General features: G+C 37.9%; 1 protein-coding gene across 2 annotated transcripts in view; it reads right to left on the bottom strand.

The window, feature by feature from the left end:
• MYBL1 (MYB proto-oncogene like 1) overlaps positions 1–21,039 on the bottom strand; it is a 44,920-nt gene extending 23,881 nt beyond the window's left edge. For both annotated transcript variants that reach the window (XM_061438885.1, XM_061438884.1), the window contains exons 1-4: positions 12,796–21,039; positions 3,610–3,715; positions 3,212–3,283; positions 1,694–1,786 (exon numbers count right to left, since the gene is read on the bottom strand). In XM_061438885.1, coding sequence (XP_061294869.1) covers positions 1,694–1,786; positions 3,212–3,283; positions 3,610–3,715; positions 12,796–12,815 — 291 coding nt within the window. In that variant the 5' untranslated portion in view covers positions 12,816–21,039. The remainder of the gene's footprint in view (positions 1–1,693; positions 1,787–3,211; positions 3,284–3,609; positions 3,716–12,795) is intronic.
• Between the last annotated feature and the right edge of the window lie 304 nt (positions 21,040–21,343).

Genomic DNA, 21,343 nt, shown 5'->3' on the forward strand with positions numbered 1-21,343 from the left:
AAAGAATTGATGCTTTGAACTGTGTGGTGTTGGAGAAGACTCTTGAGAGTCCCTTGGACTGTAAGGAGATCCAACCAGTCCATCCTAAAGGAAATCAACCCTGAATATTCATTGGAAGGACTGAAGCTGAAACTCCAATACTTTGGCCACCTGATGCAAAGAACCAACTCACTGAAAAAGACCCTGATGCTGGGAAAGACTGAAGGCGGGAAGAGAAAGGAACAAAAGAGGGTGAGATGGTTGGATGGCATCACTGCCACGATGGACATGAGTTTGAGTAGGCTCCGGAGTTGGTGATGGACAGGGAAGCCTGGTGTGCTGCAGTCCAAGGGGTCTCAAAGAGTTGGACACAACTGAGTGACTGAACTGACTGTCATGTCATATATATTATGTTGTACATCTGAAACTAATATATAAGTGAAAGTGAAGTCACTGAGTCATGTCCCATTGCCATTTCCTTCTCCAGGAACTAATATATAATTATATCCCAATTTTTATTTTATCTATTGTTTTAGGCCACCCCCTATAGCATGTAGGATCTTAGCTACCCAACCAGGGATCAAATCAGTGTCCCATGCATTGGGAGTGTGGAGTCTCAACCACTGGATCGCCAGGGAAGTCCCACATACCTCAATTTTTAAAAAGCACTACCTTGATAGAATCTTAAAACATAACTCAAGAATGCTATTTTAAATGCATTAAATCCAAACCACAAGTATAATTAAAAAAAAAATTTTGCTAAAAATACTCCTTCAGCATTTGCCAAGTTCAAAAATTGATCCCAAACTTATCTAAATACAAGGTATTAAAGAGACCTGTAAATTAAATTGTTTCATACAAAATTAATATGAAATAACAGTAAAATGTTGAGACTTAAAGATTTTCTACTCTTACATTTTTTTTAATGCTTAGCTGAAAGCCAAATAAATCATTTTGGAAGCAGGAAGGATTTATAGTTACTGTCTATTCATTACTTTCTTTCTCAAACTGAAAGGATATAAATCACACATTTTAAAACCTACCATTGGCTACCAAGTAAATCAGATCAGTTCTGAGCCTAGTGAATTTTTTTTTTTTTTGAGTGGCAGTAAAAATGCTCTAATTTTCCAACTACATTAATAACATGATGCCATAAAGAGCATGAACTAAAGGGTAATTCTCAGAAGAGGACAGTAACTCTCCCATTCTTCTCATACTTTCATAACACAAAGAATTACCTTGGTTTTGAATCCTCTAGCTCTCTGGGAACACGATGATAAGATATCTGTCTTATATGGGAGCCCATTTTAGGTTAAGAGGGAAAGTTAAAGAATAACTTCCTTATACCTCAAGTTTTCAGATAAAATAAGAATAAAATTAAATTGTTTTTAAAATGCTAACTGAATTTTCAGTAAGAAACTATGCCCTAAATGTCGCTAACCTAAGCTCTAAAAAGGTGACTAAGCTGACAGTATTTTTTATTCTACAAACCAAACTTGCAGACAGCAAAAGCTATATTATATTACAGTTGGTTCGACTCAATTCTGAAAAAACTACATCTCAAAATACTCAATTTTCAATGTTAGTGCAAGCAGTCCCCAGAGAACAAATCCAGGTGATTAAAACATGTATTTATGTGACCCAAAACCAATGTATTAGTAAGGAAAAAAAGCAAGTCCACCTACACAGTGAAAATAAAGAATATGAACGTTACCCTCTGATCTTCTTCTTTAGTCCAGGGACCCTTTATCAATTCTGGATTTAAAACTTTCTGCCACCGATGTTGGCATTGAAAATCAGAACGATTCTGAAAGAATTTAGATGATTTTGTTATTGAACAACTGTCTTCCAAACTTTCACAACCTTAAGAAGAAAGTTTCCAGGAATAATATATTCAATAGCATTCTCTAAAACTGCAGTATTTATTTTATATGCCTATTATCCCAATTCATTTTTAATTAAAGTTGTCAGCATTGCTTAGAGTATAAATAAAAATTATATATTTGAAATTAAAATTATTTATCTCTATACCCTGCCTGATAACACAGCAAAAAAGCAAAACAACACAGATATTAACATAAAGAAATGTGCTGATGAATAAAAGGGAGTAAACAGACAACTAAACAATGTAGAGGTACAAACTCAAACAGCATAGCAGCCTGGATTCATAGAGTATAGCAGTACCTAACTCTACACAATTAAAAAAAAAACCCAAAAGGCACTACTAGACTACTGCATGGTATTTAAAGGATGTTTATAAATGATAACTCCAAGTTATCAAGAAAAATCTAAATATATCCAGATTGATATACATTATATATCAGTTAAATATTTAAGCACTGAAGTTCAAAAGGAAAATGAAATTTACCACGGTAAAGCCTTATGTAGAAACATGTCAAACTTTAAAAATGATTAATAAGTGTAGCCTTATTTTTAGTCAATTCATGACCTAGTAAGTCCGGTGTATTACAAGGATAATACTAATAACACAACTTTTCTTTTAGTGATTTGGTTTCTAAAAATATTAGTTCATATACAGGATTACAGATAATTTTGAAGGACATAAATACAAATACTGTATTTAACCACAGGTCTCTCCTGATGCCTAGTGGACTTGTTTTTATTCATACTGAGCGTCTTCATGTATAGCTTCGGTACATCAATGCTGATTCACTTTAAGGTTATCATTTTCTCAAAATAATCAGGTTGTTCTTGTACGTCCTGGTAACATTTCTCTGTTGACTATATTTGCTGTTATACCACTGAAGTTAAACTGATAAAGCTAATGTACGCAGCTTTTCTAATTTAGATTCTATTTATTGAACATGTGCTAAATGTAAGGCACTGTGCCAAACATCCTATACGTTACTTCTAATTCTCACAGCAACATAGCTTCTTCTGGTTTTATTAGTTACCAAAAGTATTTCAATAGATTTAACTTCTCTCAAAATGTTTTAACATTGATTAGCAAATATTTATAAAGCCCTATCCAAAGTTGGTATCATTTTTGCTTTAGGTCAGCCATCTTTTTAGGTCCCCAGATAAACTAATTACTAAAAAAAGAAAAACAGACTTTCTAAGTTTCCAACTGTAGGAAGAGCAGAACAAAACAGTTGTTTTTAGGACAGGAACCTAAATCTAAAATAACATAGACACATTTCTGAAAAACAGCAAATGTAACCCCTTGGCCTAAATCATTAGTGTTAGCAGTATGAGAGAGTGTTTCACTTACTTGAAGATGACTAGCAATTAGAGTCCAATCATCAGTTCCATGTTGTTCAACCAACTTCTTTAACTTGTCATCCTATTAAGACAGGTTTATGAAAATGAAAAAGCTTTCCCTCACCCTATTCCCCTATTCCTGAATACACTGTCCAATTCTTTCACGTCATATCTGGTGGCCATTTTTAGAAACACTGAAGCCATTATCACACATGTTCTCCCGTTTACTAAACTAATTCTGTCAGTCTCAACATCAACCCACTCTTTATGTATGGTTGAAGAAGAAAAATGTGCAAGTTAGCTGAGGGATAACTTTTCTCATGTTGTGTTTTTAAGTATCTTTAATACATATCTTATTAATCAAGAAATACAAGTATGGAATTAGTAAACCATATTACACATAATCACCTCATCTCTTGTCCATTTTACTCTGTTCCAGAGTTTCTTCAACCCTTTTTGTTGTGGTACTTCATAATCATGATCAGCATACTGAAGGTCATCATCCTCATCCTCACTGAAAACAACACAATTTGAAATCAAGATTTTTATTTAAATATGTGAATTCAATCACTAAATCTGAACACATAGATACAACTAAATAAGCCACTCAGACTAGCAGACATATGTCCAATGAGATTATTCAAAGTATAAAAATATTAACAGTCACAAAATGGACAGGAGCTATAGTGCTTACTGATACCAGAGGAATGAAGCTAGATATGTCAGCAAGGGCCAAGTGATAACCTTTACGTCATGCTAAGGAGTTTGGCCTTTATTCTTAATCTGATCTTTAACCTACAGAGTTAAAGGAATTTAAGTAAAGGAGCAAAAGACAAATATCTTGTGTTTCAGAAAAAAATCACTGGCAGGAATGTGGAGAGATGGAGGAAGATCAATTAGTGATCTTTCACAAGAATCCAAATAAGAAATTATTAGGGCCTGGCAATGATAATGGTAAAATACAAAACACAGTCAGTTAAAAGACATAATGTAAGATATGAGCCATTTACAACACCAACAGCAAAAAAGTTAAAATATGTAGAAATAATTTGAATATACAAGATCAAGATATAGTAAACTACAAAACACTATCAGGAGACACAGAACAAATGAAAAAACAATCAGACCACATTCTTGGGCATGAAAACAATATTACAGAAGTCCATTCTCTGTAAATTAATTCATAAACTTAAATTAAATGAATAAAAATACCAATAGATTTTCAGAGGAACACAGACAAGCTGATTCTATAGTTCATATAGAAAAACAAACAAGCAGTAATACCCAGAAAAGCTCTAAAAAGAGAGAGAGAAAGAGAATTAGTACTACCAAATACCAGAAAATACTGCAGAGAAACAATAAATACTCCTCAAATCAATGGAACAGAATATTCAGAAAAAAACCTCACATGGGAATCTCATCAATTATAATATCAATCAGTGTGATAAAGATGGACTTTTCAACAAAGGTAAGACAGTGGGTAGTTATTTTAAAAACAAACCTAAAGTCCTACTTTAAAATAAAAGAATTCAGATGAAGCAAATATTCTACACTTTTAAAAATGAAAACATAACAGTACCTATTACGGTGAAAGTGAAAGTGTTAACTGCTCAGTCCTGTCCAACTCTTTGCAACCCAATGGATTGTAGCCTGGTAGGCCCCTTTGTCCATGAATTCTCCAGGCAAGAATATTGGAGTGGGTTGCCATTTCCTTTTCCAGGGGATCTTCCAGATCCAGGGATTGAACCCGGGTCTCCTGCATTGCAGGCAGAATCTTTACTGTTGGAGCTACCAGGGAAGCCCTATTAGTTCTACCTTTTAGGGTAGAATTATTTTTTATATCCTTGAGTAGAAGAGATCTAAATGGACAAAAACCGAGAAACCATAAAAGAATAAACCAACTAAGGTCATGATAGTACCAACAGAAAGACACACATAAAACTGAGAAAAAAGTATAAACAAAAGGATTTTGTTCAACTGATCAATATGAGACATGGGAAGAAGATTCAAGGACAACTCCAAATTTCTGGCTTTGGAAACACAGAACTATCTGCTGAGATAAGGAATAGAAGGAGAAAAAGAACTTTGGGAAGGAAAAGGGAATGAGGAGAGTAAGTAGTTTGAACTGATTTCAAGGTACTTGAGAAATACACAGGTGGATACTACATGTATCTACAAAGCATTGTCCAGTAGAAACATAATGCAAGCCACCTAAGTAATTTATTAGCAACCACAGTTTAAAAAAACAGGTGAAATTAATTTTAATAAGAAATAATACTTAACCCAATCTATTTTTAAGTGATCAATTCAACATGTAATCAACATAATCACAAAATGTTTTACATTCTTTTCTTCTTAAGTCTTTGAAATCTGGCATGCATTGTCCAGGAGAAAAGAGAGCCAGAGGCAAAAGAGAAAAATAACAAGAAGATGAAGCTGATAGAAACAGCCCGGGAGCAACAAAGTGAATTCCTAGCTTCAGACACAGGTAACCAGAAAAACAAAAATAAAATTTTTTAGATGTAATAAAATAAAAAGTACACAGCAATTCAGACTAGTAGTACATCAAGAGCTCAACAGCCACATGTGACCAGTGGCTCTCCTATTGGGCAGAGCAGATCTTGAAGATAACTGGGCATGTGGATCTTCTGCTCATCTCTAGGTCTAGGGGATACTTAGTTTTGGCAATCACTAGCACACAGACAAAAGTTAAAGCCACGAGAGCACAAAACTCTAGAAAAGAGAGCAGGTCTTAATGATAAACTGAATTAGAGAATTCTGAGTAGTCAGTGGACTGAACCAAGATATGAACATCTGAAAATAACATGAGCTAATATTTATTTAACCTTTCTGAGTAACAGACATTGTGGAAAATGAAGGCCTAGATTTAATATATACTGTTTACAGAGCCTTTGCAGGAACTTCTAATTTCCTTGATTTGTCAATTACATCTGACCAAAAATTATCTGACCAAACAAGATACCAAAATCCCCCAACTAGCTATGACACCTAACTGCTTCTCTAGTTCAATGCACGTCAGTATTTCAATCCTTTCTCCCCTAAAGCCAATGCCTATTTAATAATCTGCCACTCCTACATTTCCATATATGATTATTTTGATAAACTATGCTAAAAATAAAAGCACAGGCTTAATTAAAGAAATACCTGTTATTTGCAGCCATCTTCAGCTATCGGAAATATCACCTGATTAATGATGATTAAATTGTTAAGTTGGAGATGGTTCAGGATGCAATGACTTCATAAATTTCTAAGGCGGCTATTAAACCTGATAAAACACCATACCGAAGCTTACTGTCCACTATATGCACTCATGGCATCTATGCTTCCCATCCAAACAACTCAGGAGTGCAAAGACCACGTCTAATACGTTCACCTCTCTGTACCAAGTCCGAGACTTGACCATTCAAATAACTGTAAAATTACTGAATGATTGCTTATGCTTTCACCTCCTCCAACTATTCTGTATTCCAAAATTACCTCACTCTTTCCCAACCCAATCAAAACTTCCACCTCCCTCAATACAGGTGATCTCAAATTGATATGAGAGAAAAAAAAAACAACCTTTTTTGTTAAACAAAATACCTCTAGGAGGAGGTGAAAAATACTCCCATAAAAAGAACTTTCAAAATCCAAATACACCGCCAAGTGGTAGAATTTTAAGAAGCATAAACCTGCTGAAACAAATGTAAAGAAAATATTCAGTACAGAAAGTGTTCTTTGAGGTATCTACCAATACAGCCTAACCTTTCCTACAACTGTCCCCCGCAACATTAACACTTCCAGCCTTCCCAAACAGCCCTCAGTTATGGTTTTTACAGGTTCCCTCTTTTATTCACTTTTCTCAGACCCCAACAGCTTCCCCAACAGCATATTTTAAAATTATGGTTTAAAAATTAGGTTGTTTGAAAATAACTTTAAATTTGGGGACTCATTCATATAAACTTTGATTATTCACAAAAACACCTACATTAATCTGTACAAAATTCACTGTAAGGTTCTTAACAAAACATTTTAAAGATATGCGTCCAAAAATGTTGTTTTGGTCAAAAGACTAGTTTCCAAGGAATGATCTTTCTGAAAACGTGTTCATTTTAACTTTAAAAATCTGCCTTATTTTTTAACCACATACTTGATTTGTGAGAAATTTGTGTTTCTACAAGAGGTTTCATTATCTGTTTTGCAAAAGCATGGCCATCATGTTCAGGAAGCTGGGTTTTTTGAGTGGTTGAGTGTGAGAGAGGATTAAAGCAGAATTCTTAGAATCCATCTCTCTACCACTGGGGCTTTCCTAGAATTTATCTACCTAACTACTTCTTGGTGCAAGCATTAAGTTATTTCTGTATTATTTATATAATTGTTAAAAGGATGATAAAACTTTCAAGTAAGCGTGACAGAAAAGATCCTAGGAAATTATCACTAGTTACTCCTTGGAAGGAAAGTTATGGCCAACCTAGACAGCATATTAAAAAGCAGAGACATTACTTTGTCAACAAAGGTCTGTCTAGTCAAGGCTATGGTTTTTCCAGTGGTCATGTATGGATGTGAGAGTTGGACTATAAAGAAAGCTGAGCGCTGAAGAATTGATGCTTTTGAACTGTGGTGTTGGAGAAGACTCTCAAGAGTCCCTTGGAGTGCAAGGAGATCCTACCAGTCCATCTTAAAGGAGATCAGTCCTGGGTGTTCATTGGAAGGACTGATGTTGAAGCTGAAACTCCAATACTTTGGCCACCGCATGCGAAGAGTTGACTCATTGGAAAAGACCCTGATGCTGGGAAAGATTGACGGCAGGAGAAGGGGACGACAGAGGATGAGATGGTTGGATGGCATCACCAACTCGATGGACGTGGGTTTGGGTGGACTCTGGGAGTTGGTGATGGACAGGGAGGTCTGGCGTGCTACGGTTCATGGGATCGCAAAGAGTCAGACATGACTGAGTGAACTGAACTGAACTGAACAACATAAAGATGCCTAAGGATGTCTACGCTTTGCAAAGAAAACTGGGAAGGGATAAAACCCCACAAATAACATCACCAATGTTCTACTTTTACCACTTAACAGTGAAAAAGTTTCACTGCTTAATAATGGTTGAAGTGAACTGAAGTGAAAGTTGCTCAGTCGTGTCTGACTCTGAGACCCCATGGACTATACAGTTCCTGGAATTCTCCAGGCCAGAATACTGGAGTGGGTGGTAGCCTTTCCCTTCTCCAGGGTATCTCCCCAACCCAGGGATCGAACCCGGGTTCATTGCAGGCAGATTCTTTACCAACTGAGCTATCAGGGAACCCTTAATAATGGTTAGACACCTTCAAAACATTAGACACCACCAAAACAAATCATATTTCATTTGCTTTATTTCTCTGATTTTTATTTCATTTTTTAGTATTTCTGTATTGTAGCAATCAATGTTAGCAATATCTAATAGCTAAATAAAGTCAACTTTCTACTATCTATCTATAAATAGATAAACCATTTCTAAGCCTAGAGTGACTAATCTAGAAGACAGTAAAAATAGGTGAAATTATTTCTCCAGTCACAAGGCATAAATAGAAGAGGAATTTGGTCTCTGAATCTCTCTCCAGGAATTGGTTTCCAGAATCATTCTGCCAGTTTTATTTTTTAAGTCAAAGAAAATATTTATTCTGTAACTGTCTAATATGTAACCTAAGTACTATGTTCAAAAACTTTTGTAGATTATGAACAAAGCGATTAGGGTAGTTATGAAACAGCAAAAGGAAGCACACACGCACACACACAAAAATATTATGACTCATTAGACCAGGAAAATTGTTTAAAAGTAATTCTACACTGGGGTTAAGCTAATAGGATGTGATACTCATAACTTTCCCTGTGAAATAATACACAAACTATTCACACTTGGCAACATCAAGATAAAACATTCAAGAGAAGTTCAATTTTAAAGGACATCAATAAAAAATAAAAATAAAAAATAAAAAAAAGGACATCAATTATTCTACCTGAAAAGATTAAAATGAGGTGTGCCAAAGGAAGAATTTGAAATTGTTCAAAATTTATTTTATTTGAATAGAAACTACAGATTTGAAATTAAGAGAATTATCAGTAGTTCTATAAAATTTTTTCTAGCAAAACCACTTCAACTTGACAGTTTAATTTTAAATTAAACTGCATCAAGCCTAAATATTTTTATCATAATCAAAAAATACATCTTTATTATACTGTCTTGACAGGATAACTGTGTATTTGCATTTTTTTAAGTTCAATCAAATTCAAGGCCTGAAAATTTACCAGCTTGATTTAGTAAAGTGAAATCAGGCCACCCAGTGGTTAACATGATGTACTGCATACATGAATATCTTAATTTCAAATCTAGACTGCAACCTAGCATTATTATAGTAAGACAAATTGGACTTCATCTGACCATGAATAGCAATAATGAAATATATACTGAAGGGAGTTCTACCTAGCGATCCATAAACAAAAACAATGCAAGAACATTTCTATTTTATTCCACTAGCATGTGTATATTTTTAAATGAAGAAAGATGATTACAAAGAGTTCAAAATAGGAAATATATTAAAAGACTTATAGACCACAAAATCCAAACCTCTTATATTGAGACAAAAAACTGGGATATAGAGTTTACTTGCTTTCTCCAAATATTATTGCTAATTACAAAGTTGATTAAACATATCAGTTCTCATATTCCAGTATTCTTTCACCCATGACACCCATCTCACTAGAAGCAACACAGTAAAATTGCTTCCTACGCACACGCATACCCCATGGAAAAATATCTTCTAATTCAAGAGAGTTGGCTTTTGTCTTTCCAGTTTACTGTAGTTGCCAGTCATCTCAAGGGTAAAAACCTGAATCTGTTACTACTTAAATACATCTTCTAGCTTCTAAATGACATTTCTTTAAGCTAATTTTTAAGAGTGGAACTGGCTTTTAAAATCTAAAATTACTTACTTAATACATAAGTATGGTTAAAAATCACGTACACATTAATAACATATATACCAATTTTAGTACTGCCTGTAAATTATGTCATTATAACCCCCAAAGGGACCTAAAACTATTTAAAGTCACAACACTAAATAAACTTTTTCCTCTATGTCAATCCAGACCAGAGATACTACAGCTATCTTAAACAATGATTAAAAGAGCTAATATCCTTCAGCTGTTTCTCCGGGAGGTAAGTTTTTTACTTTTTTTTTTCAGATCATACAGGAAAGGTTATTACAGGATTTATGCCTGTAGTCTTATGCAAAACTTTTATACAGCAAAGTATAGTTTTCAATCAAACAGTTCAATGGTTGTATAGTGGAGACTTCAAAGTGACTGACTCATGTCCTTTCTCATTCAACTATAAATTAGATTCATAGGTAAAGGCATGAGACTATGCTGAATAAAGATTATTTATCCTTCAAAACATTTCACATTTTATTTTTTCTAGGGCAAATAAGTCATATTTACATATACAAGAAATAGAATTCATAGAACAAAACACATTCAAGGATAAAGGCCCTAAGAAATACACCATTCAGAAATGATAGTTTCTCACATCTACCCGTATATTCACATAGGGAGTGTAGCTTCACTACATTTAATTACTCCAGACTTATGACTCTTTCAATCATTCTGTAATACATTTCAATTAATTTATACAGCTGACAGGAATAAAAGTCAGTAGTACAATTAATATTTAGATCTCAAAGCTCACAATATTGTCAATAAAACAAAATAACTTACACCAGCAAATTAATCATGAAATCGCTTTCTTCTTAGCCTATTATTATGAAGCATACACAAATTATGGACAAAAAACTAACTGAAGAAGGCAGGGTTCTGACATTCAAGCATCCATGTCTAACCATAACTAACTGCTGATGATAGCATTAGCCAAGAAACTGTTTCAAATAAGATTAACATCAATACAGACAAGCAGATAATGCCACACACTGTATACAAACTCCTGTTACTGAGTTGACAATATTCGTTTGTCACCTTGCTTAAAGAAGGTATGTTTAAAAATACAAAAGAAAAGGCCTAAATCAATACTTCAGTAATTATAGTTACAGGAGCTTTTAATATCTATCTTTTCTGAAGACTGAGAAGTCAGTCAGGTCCTTAATGTTCTAGAGCAGTAATTCTCACCTGGGTGATTTTGCCCTTCAACAGACATTCGGTGGTAATGTCTGAAGACATTTTTTGATTGTCACACCTGGGGAAATGAGGTGTTACTGACATCCATGGGACAGAGGCCAGGGATGCTGCTAGACATTCTACAAAGCACAGGACAGCACTCCCCACTGCCCCCACCACTGCCTTCCCAATACAAAGAATTATCTGATCCCAAGTATCAACAGTGTCTAAGTTGAAAATCCTCTACAAGAGAAGTGTGTGTGTTTGTTCCACTTCAAAAGTTTGATCTCTTCTGTAGTTGGTACAAAATAATAATCTAATAGGGACTTAATTACATTCTATGCTGATTTCTGCAAAAATACCTTACAGACAGCAGATCCTTAATAAATGAATAGAGCAACAAATACTATGGTGTGACTGTTGACAATTTTTAACAGACATCTGCAATGAATGAAGTTACTACTAAATTTCAACTTGGGAAAAACACTTCTAGTTGAGACTTTGAAGTTGTGGATCCAGATAAAACTGTTTGGAAACGCTGTCAAACAACTTTTCATATTTACTGAATAATACTGACAACTAAAAGACACCCTAGTGTTTTTTGTCATATGAGTGATTCCTACACACTAAGTCTACGAGTAGCTACTACAGTGACCTTTAAATAAAACCGAAATGCATAAATTCATCCTAGCAAGTTTTCCAAAACCACCACCACCAAAGAAATGCCCTACCTCTATGCAACCCTCAAGTACAGTCAGAGTCCAACGGACACACAAAATATTAAGTGAATCAAACACATTGTTTTATTTTAAGATCAAGTTACTGGTGTTAACAGTGTGACATCTTCCCAGTAGAAGGAAACTGCGACCATGGGTATGGTAATCACAGTAGACATCAAAAAAGTACTCTCTCCTCAGCTATATCTCAGAGGACTTCCACACCTTTCAAGGTAGCAGAGGGGTCCCCAACCCAGGTATATCACAGAGCCCGTTTGTAACTGGCTCAGGAATCCAGAGAGTAAGAGGCCCTAGGAACAGCATTTTCAGGCCGTCCGGGTAGGACACCACCACCTTCCGGTGCGGAGCGTATTCCCTGAAAGCGCACCGACTTACCTGCCAACAAATCCCAAGAAGTGGCTGTGGGACAGTGGGGAGCTGGACATATGCTGGGGGAGAATCGACTCCAAGGAGCCGCCTGGGCATCTGTAACTCACTTTCTGAGTCCGAAATGCCCTGGTCCCCAACTCTCCACACGTCACGGCTGCGCTCTGGCCAGCGGGCCGAGGCGGCTGTAGCGCAGCGGGAAGGAAAACTTCTGCCCCGGCCTCGGAGGGCCCAGGTAGGCGCGGGGGGGTGGGGTGGGGGGGGTGGGGGGGGACTCAGAGGGAAAGGAAAGGGAATCTGAGCCGAGGCTGTGCCCACAGGCCTGGGCGAAAGGGATGTCACCCACCTGCGCGACCTCTTCGCCATCCTTCAAGTACCGCATAGGCGCGGGCTGGGCGGGGACGCGGGTCAGCCTCCTCCAGCCTCGGGCGAATGCTCCTTCTCCCCGACCCTCCCCCGCCGCTTCCCTCGCTCCCGCTCCGAGGCCGACCGAGTGCGGAACGCAGGTCCCCGGCAGGGCAGGACGGAGGGACGGAGGGGCGGACCGCGACCCGCCCCCGGCCCGCAGCTCTGCTTCTTAGCCCCGGCCCTGCCCGGTCAGGGATGCCCCCAACATGTCAGCAGGCGCGCTCCTGCCCTGCCCTGGCCCCTCCCGCCGCCTCTTAGCCTCCTCGCCTCGGTCCCAGCGCGGCTCTGCCGCGGGCGCCGACCCCCGCCCTCTCCCCGCAGCGGGCAGCTCTGCAGGACTCGTAGTCTCCCTGCAGGGTTTTGTCCGCACCGCCGAATCTCGCGCCCAGCCTCCCTCAAGAGCCGCCGTTTGAATCTGCGCACGCGGCCCCGAACCTCATTGGCTGTGGTAGCCGCACGCGGGGGGACAAGGGCGGGGCGGGGAGAGCGCGCGCGACTGAGGGCGGGGCTGGGGAGCTGGAAGTCGGGACTGGAACTCGCGGGAGTCCGGGAAGGAGCTGGGAGCCAGGGGGTGTGGCCGTGGGCAAGGCTCAAAGGTCTTGCTGTGACAGGACCCGGACCGCGCCGAGCGCCGCACCCGAAGGGGCGGGGCGCCAAGGGCCGCGCTGGGGCCCGCTGGGAAAGTGAGTTCCAGGCTCTCCGAGAGGCGTGTCCGGAAGCGGCAGCCAGAATCCAAGCTTCTCCGGGATCGCGGACGGTGTCTCTGGATGTTGAGCAGTTCCGTTCACCGCAACCTTCTCTCGGCCAAAGCTCCTCAGTTCTCGGGGGCATCCCTCATCACTAGTTAGGAAGCTCAGTCTTTGGATTTGAGATAAACCTAACCATAAAATTTGCGCGGCCGTGACTGTTTAAGCAAAAATGCGAGCTTTTTTTTTTTTTTTGCCAGACGTTGTAACTACTGATCTAGTGAAGACTCTGTAGCGGGAAGGAGCAGGAGTGTGACAGGTGAAAAAGTTTTTAGTTGGACACATGGAACGGGAAAGGGAAATAATCCGGGTCTGCGGCTGGCCTTCAAAGTACTTTAATCTCCTCTCCGACTCTTCGGGAAATAACTGCTGCGCTCGGTGAAGGAGCCCTGGTCCAGAAGGAGAATGCAGGAAGACAGGAGCGGACTGGGAATTTCGCCCAGATAAATGAGTAGTCAACGGTAGAAGGTGACCTTCTCTCGCAAGAGAGCCGGGAGGAAGTGGGGAACCGCACTGCAGGACCTTCTAGCAGTTACAACTACTCTAGAGGTTTCAAGTCTAATACCCACGAAATGCTCAGTTCAAGCAGCATGAAAGTAGATTAACTACAGTAACGATTAGAAATGGTAAAGGATGCAAATTTGCAAGGTAACATGCTCTACTGCATAGAGCACGAAACCACATGTTAATATTGTAACAGATTTATATTTTGCTATTTTGAAAATTTACGCATCAGTTTTTGCAAATCAGAGATGCAGGTGCAAATGTGTACTAAGAAGAGCTTGCATGCACTACTTTCAAAACTTAAAAACACCTGGCTTTTTATAGTTCCTTTTTCTCAAAGTATGGATTCTGGTAAGGTAAAACAGCCTTTCTTTCAAATCATTCCTTAGTATGTCGCTAGTTCATTTAAAAAAGAAAACCTAATTTAGAAAGTAATGTCTTTTGAAAACAATGTTTTCTTTACTCCTGGGCCATGCATTACTCCGCTTATTTACATCCTAACAAGAAACAGAGTTTCTGCTATATTTTAGGCTGTAGTCGGTTTTATACAGAATACTATTTTAGAGCTTGAAGAGAGTTATTTTAGATTTTGACAGCAAAGCGAATTCTTTTCATTTTAGAGATAGAGAAAAATATAATTCCTCAGAAAGGTAACATTGCAGATTCATGTAAATTAGTTACAAAAAAACAAAATGGGGGCTTCAAGTGGTGCACAGTATTTGAGTACACATACTCAAAGAGTCTGCCTCCAATGCGGGGAGACCCGGGTTCGATCCCTGGGTCGGGAAGATCCCCTGGAGAACGAAATGGTAACCCACTCCAATATTCTTGCCTGGAGAATCCCATGGACAGAGGAGCCTGGCGGGCTACAGTCCACGGGGTCCCAAAGAGTCGGACACGACTGAGCGACTTCACTTCACTTCACTTAAAGATACCATAACCTGTGACTTGTTTTTTTTTTTTTTTTAATCAAAACATATCTTTAATAAATTTACTTCTCAAAACTCAATAATGAGAAAAGCAATAAAAAATGGGAAATTAGGGCAGACACTTCACCAAAAAAGATATACAAATGGCAAATAAGTAGCATGGAGAGGTGCTCCACATCATTAATCATTAGAGAAATGCAAAGTAAAAGCTCAGGAGGTACCATTGAACAGCTGTTAGAATGGGAGGGGGAATGCTGTACTAGTGTTGGTGGAAATGAAGAGGCCGAGCAAATATAACTTTCATACATTGCTGATAGGAACGCAAATGAAACAGCCACTTTGGAAAACAGATGTTTACAGTGGCTTTATTTGTAATCACCAAAAGCTGAAAACACAAGGAACATTGTCACACATGTACTCCTCAGCACCCCAGGAGTTCGTTTTGAATAGTCTGTAAATGCTTCCCAAGTCTTTCCACGGAAGTATAGGGAAAAATACCACACGGGCGAAGGCTGGGGACGAGTGCTGGAAATTTCCTTGAAAACTGTCTTAGTTTTAAAAACTCATTTGTAACTATAAAAATGAGTTTTAATTATGTACTGATTTACTTTCTCACTCCAAATCTTTAAATAAATCGCCTCACTATTGCTAATAGTAAATAAATAAGCAGAAGGTACACCATGCTTATCTTTCACATGACTGTACCAGCTTCTTATCCTAGAAAGGCCAAGTACCCCAAAGATTTGCCAGTGTTAGTGTGAAAAGCTTATGCTGGTTTAATATAGTACCTAATACACTGTAGTTTCAATAGAGCTGTATCAACCATTTCCATGATTAGATTTTTGTCTAACTATTGTTAGCTTGTCCAGCCCCTAGAATAGTGATGTACTCAGATGTGCAATATAATTGCAAAATGAATGGAAAAATATAAATTAAGTACATAAGTAAATATGCTTACCAGGATGCAAAATGTACAAATTAAACCAGATTTGAAATACCATTTTATGACTACTGAGGTAGCAAAATTTTTCTAAATCCTGCCAACAAAGTTTGAATAATTCTTTGATGTATTAAAACTGGTGTAATCCTTTTGGAAAGCAGTACAGAGCAAAAGCCATAAATGTGTGCACAGCCTTTGACAAAAATTTAGCTTTAGAAATATAATTCAATACAAGCAAAAAAGATGGGCTTCAATGCTAATAGTAGTATATTCCATTAGAACCCCAGTTTGGAAGCATTCACATTTTTAGACTAGTTTAAATGGTTTGTCAGCAGTAAAAAAAAAAAAAAAAAAAAAGTATGGCCAGTAAAAAATAGTATAATATTAAGGCAGTGCCATTAAATGGCTATTACACTACTAGGCCCTCCTTGGTGCTTCACATGCATTAGTCTTAGGTAACATCCACAACTGCTATAATCGTAACAACCCTATGAGATAGTTACTGTTATTTTCATCCCCTTTATAAATAAGGAAAATTGGGTACCAAAAGGTTAATTTGTCCAGGGGCATACCTTGACAGAACCAAGATTTAAATTAGAGCCCAAACTCTAAATCACTCTACTACCTTAATATCTATGGGCATTCAACTATAAGTGTAGTGTAGGTGTAGAGACAGTGTGGTATAGTGCACAGAAATAGCAGCAGAACTGTATAATTAGGATGACGTCATTTACATAAACAAAAACTCAGGGGAGTGTATATGTGATGTGTCTAATAGTCTAGAAGGCAATCTGTGCAGCTCTATGGAAATCACTCCAAACTGTTGAACAGTGTTTTATTTTGCAGAGAGGAATGAAAGAGGAACAGAAGAGGCTTTAACTTTTTACCACATGTACTTTTGTATGATTTGACTTTGTTTTTAATCATAAATTCCAGGTTTCTTTTTTAATTAGAAAAAATTAGTTGATGATAAACTCTAAAAATTGCTGAAAATCCTAGAAAGAAATAGAACACATATGGTATATAAAACTTGTTCCAGTATTGATAATGCTAAATAAGCAAGCTTTGGCAGAATAATGAAACCATATATTATGTATTCAATATGAAAACCAAATCAGGTTTTGAACTCTATTTTGAGGGAGCTTCCCTGGTGGTCCAGTGGCTAAGTCTATGTATTCCCAATGCAGGGGCCTAGGTTTGATCTCTGCTCAGGGAACTAGATCCCATATGCCCCAACTAAGAATCCATGTACAGCAACTTAAGACCTGGTGCAACCAAATAAATATTTTTAAAAATAAATCTGTTTTTAATATGTAAATGTATTCTGTACAACGTCTATCTCCCCACTTTACATTTACATTACAAATCTCTACTGTATATTTAGGGTGCTATTTTAAATTTAATGGAAGTTACAAATAGAAACCATACTAACATAAGCAGCTAGAGAATTCTTAGTTTGGCTTTTAAAGGCAAAAAATAAGGGTGGTTGAACTGCAAGAAAGAAATACTATAAGAAAAAAAACATTTTAAAGTATCCCAGTTTCAACTCTGTCTTCCTTGCTTCTATCCTTTTCTGGTAGATAGAATAATGCCCCCCCTACCCTTCCTCGCCCCCCGCCAAAGAATTGATGCTTTTGGACTGTGGTGTTGGAGAAGACTCTTGAGAGTCCGTTGGACTGCAAGGAGATCCAACCAGTCCATCCTAAAGGATATCAGTCCTGGGTGTTCATTGGAAGGACCGATGTTGAAGCTGAAACTCCCAATACTTTGGCCACCTGATGCGAAGAGCTGACTCATTTGAAAAGACCCTGATGCTGGGAAAGATTGAGGGCAGAAGGAGAAGGGGACAACAGAGAGGGAAATGGTTGGATGGCATCACCGACTTGATGGACATGGGTTTGGGTGGACTCCAGGAGTTGGTGATGGACAGGGAGGCCTGGCATGCTGTGGTCGATGGGGTCGCAAAGAGTCAGACACGACTGAGTGACTGAACTGAACCCCCCAAATATGTCCACTTCCTTACTCCCAGAACCTGTGAGCATATTACCTTAATGGCAAAAGAGACTTTGCAGATATAATTAAAGATCTTGACAGTTTGGAATATCTACATGGACCTAGTGTAATCACAAATGTCCTTTAAGAGTGGAGGATGTAAGCAGAAGAGTCTGAGAAATTGAAGATGTTACACTGTTAGCTTTAAAAATGAAGAAAAGGGTCATGAGCCCAGGAATGCAAAGAGCTTCTAGGAAGTAGGAAGTCAGGGAAACGGATTCTCGTCGAGGCTCCGGAAAGGAACACAGCCCTGCTAACACCCTTGATCTTAGTCCAGGGACATGCTGTCTGTACCTCTGATCTCTAGAACCTTAGAATACTAAGTTTGTATTGTTTTAAGCCACTAAATTTGTGGTGATTTGTTACAGCAGCAGTAATAAAATAAGAGAAATAGGAAACTACCTGCTCTGAAATTTTCAACATTTTTGACCTGGCATAATAAAAATGTTGCTTTCTCTTCAAAAAGTAATCTTTCACAGTGTGTAAATTTTAGCCCTGACTTACAGCAAATGAGCCTACTAGCTGAGGATTTTAAACCAAAGTTAGGAATCCAAGATAAGGGAGAGGGTACTTCCCAAAGGGAAGTCAATTTAGAAAATTTTGGGAAGTCTGTGGTGATTGAAAGTTGTTACTGCCATTCAGACTGCCAGGCCTAGAAACAGAAAAATGAGAGTGAACAAGGAAAAACTATGTTGAGTTCCGGTCAAAGTTCAAACAGGCAGTTAAGTGAAAAACCTGATAATTATTTAAGCCTGGAACCAACTCCTTTTTACTTATAAACCCAAGTATTCAAAGTATGGGGGGATTTTGCACTCTTTTAAAATACACCGACTATACCCAGAAGCACAACTACTATGTAAACCAGGGCAAGACTGTATTTTACTTTATTCAGACTTAAGAGTTGTTTGCCTGTTTTAGAAAATCACACCAGTGAAGGTATTAAGACACTCAAGATTTTAAGACACTAATACAGCCCACTGGTATCTATTTGCAGCTATTGTCTACATATGTATCAGTTGGATTAGTTGTGCTTCAGAGAGGTTTTATTATAAATCTCTTGTTTCTCATAGGTAGAGCACTCAATTGGCTTTTAAAATTATCTGAATTTTATTTCAGTAGGATATAAGGACTAGAATATATTATTATAAAAGGGGGATACTGGCTCCAGGAGTGTTGAAAATATTTATCTAAATATTATCTGAAATCCATTCATATTCCTCTTGTATCTGCAGTATTTTTGTTCTTTCCTTTCAAACATTTTGTGGCGGGGAGGGAAGCTCATATTTCTTAAAACGTGTCTCGACTACCCAATTAGTCTTAAGTCTTTTCACAATCTAACCTTTACCACCATCACACCATTGAAATTGTGGCTGTAAAAGTCACCAACCCCTATTAAAACCAATGGACACTTGAAGAAAGAAATCTGTTTTGCCTGAACTTTCTACAGGATTTGACGTCGTTACTCCCTTTTGCTTGAAACTTTGGAAGGGATGGGCTCATACCCATGTCATTTGTGTCATCAGCATATGCCGCCAGCGAGTGAGACCACGATGACACAGTCACCAGAACAAGACAGTAACAACTGTTAACAGCTTGTAGTAGAATGGAGGTCTTCAGAGGCTCCACGACTGGCCTTAGGTCAGAATGTATTAGTCACAGAGCACAAGACTGTCAGTTCAGATTTCCAATGTTGCGTGTGGTCATAAAGCTCTTGCCTAAAAACTGAAACGCATAACCATTCAGTTTTTAGCTCATTAATTATATACCACAAATAAAGCAAAGCTTAACATAATGTTATGCCCCGAAAGTGAATTCACTCAGTCATGTCCGACTCTTTTGTGACCCCATGGACTGTAGCCTACCAGGCTCTGCTGTCCATGGCATTTTCCAGACAAGAGTACTGGGGTGGGTTGCCATTTCCTTCTCCAGATCTTCCCAACCCAGGGATCAAACTTGGGTCTCCCGAATTGCAGGCAGACTCTTTACTGTCTGAGCCATCAGGGAAGCCCTAGGTATGATTTATCCCATTTAAATGGCAACTGAGCTCGTTACATTGATGAGTAAATAACAGTAATAGTTACACCAGTGAAAGTCACTCAGTTGTGCCCAACTCTGCAACCCCATGGACTATACAGTCCTTGGAATTCTCCAGGCCAGAATACTGAAGTGCGTGGCCATTTCCTTCTCCAGAGAATCTTCCCAACCCAGGGATCAAACCCAGGTCTCCCACATTGCAGGCAGACTCTTCACCAGCTGAGCCACCAGGGAAGCCCTTAGTATGTCAAGCACTGTTCTAATCATCTGATATGTGTTCACTGGTTTTATCCTCACAAAAACTCCAGAAGCAGGTGTTATTATTATCATCCCAGAGATGAAACTGAAGCACAAAGGTCACACAGTAAAGAGATGCCAGGGCTCAGATCTATAAGGCTATTCACTGACTACTAAGTTAGCAGTCTAACAAAATGGACATTAAGCATATACCTTCAACTTTAAAATATCAGTTGTGTTGATTATTAAGCTATACAAGTGTTATTTAATACTATGTTCTATATTTTCCTTCATTATCTATAGCATTAAAAAACACAAAAACAAGTTCTCTACTAGAACATCTTTAACAAATGTGATTTGTTAAATCATGTGATTTGTTAATCATGTGATTCAGTAAGCATCACATGACCTAATTATGTAATATGTCTAAGGAAACTTGGCTTGCTCTTTTCTAATTAGATCCATTTCATTTGCACTGAAATCTGCATTAAGGGGAGAAACCACTGTCTCTATATAATATTCCACTGAAGGAAGTTTTTAAAAAAAAAAACTTTATTATACTAAGAATTCCTTTATAAAACTGAACTATATTTTCATGCATTTTAATAATTAGGTATGATTCCAGGAAACTAAAGAATAAAAGGTTAATATGGAGAAGTTGAGGGGGAAATCAGTATGTATTAACTTACAGTTTTATTACTGATATAAAATTTTCAAATACTGTACAGTGAGGTGTGTTGTAGAACTCTATATAGATATGATACACTATCACCAATTATTACTCAAGTGTAATATATACAGCAATCACAAAATCAGAAAATAATGGATAACAGCCAGTGCCTTAGGGATGGTAGAACATCTATACTATTTTATTCAGCAGTTAAAGCACTTGCTACTTAATTTTTTCTAAATATTTACACTATTACACTTATTTTTACATATTCTAAATAACATTTCCCTCCAAAAAGCAGATCCTCCAGCTCTTGGCACTAATTCTCAAAGTCAAATGAACCTAAAAATACTGACAACCTTTTCAGGCTTTTA

This window comes from Bos javanicus, chromosome 14 (genome assembly GCF_032452875.1).
Source record: "Bos javanicus breed banteng chromosome 14, ARS-OSU_banteng_1.0, whole genome shotgun sequence".
NCBI lineage: Eukaryota > Metazoa > Chordata > Mammalia > Artiodactyla > Bovidae > Bos > Bos javanicus.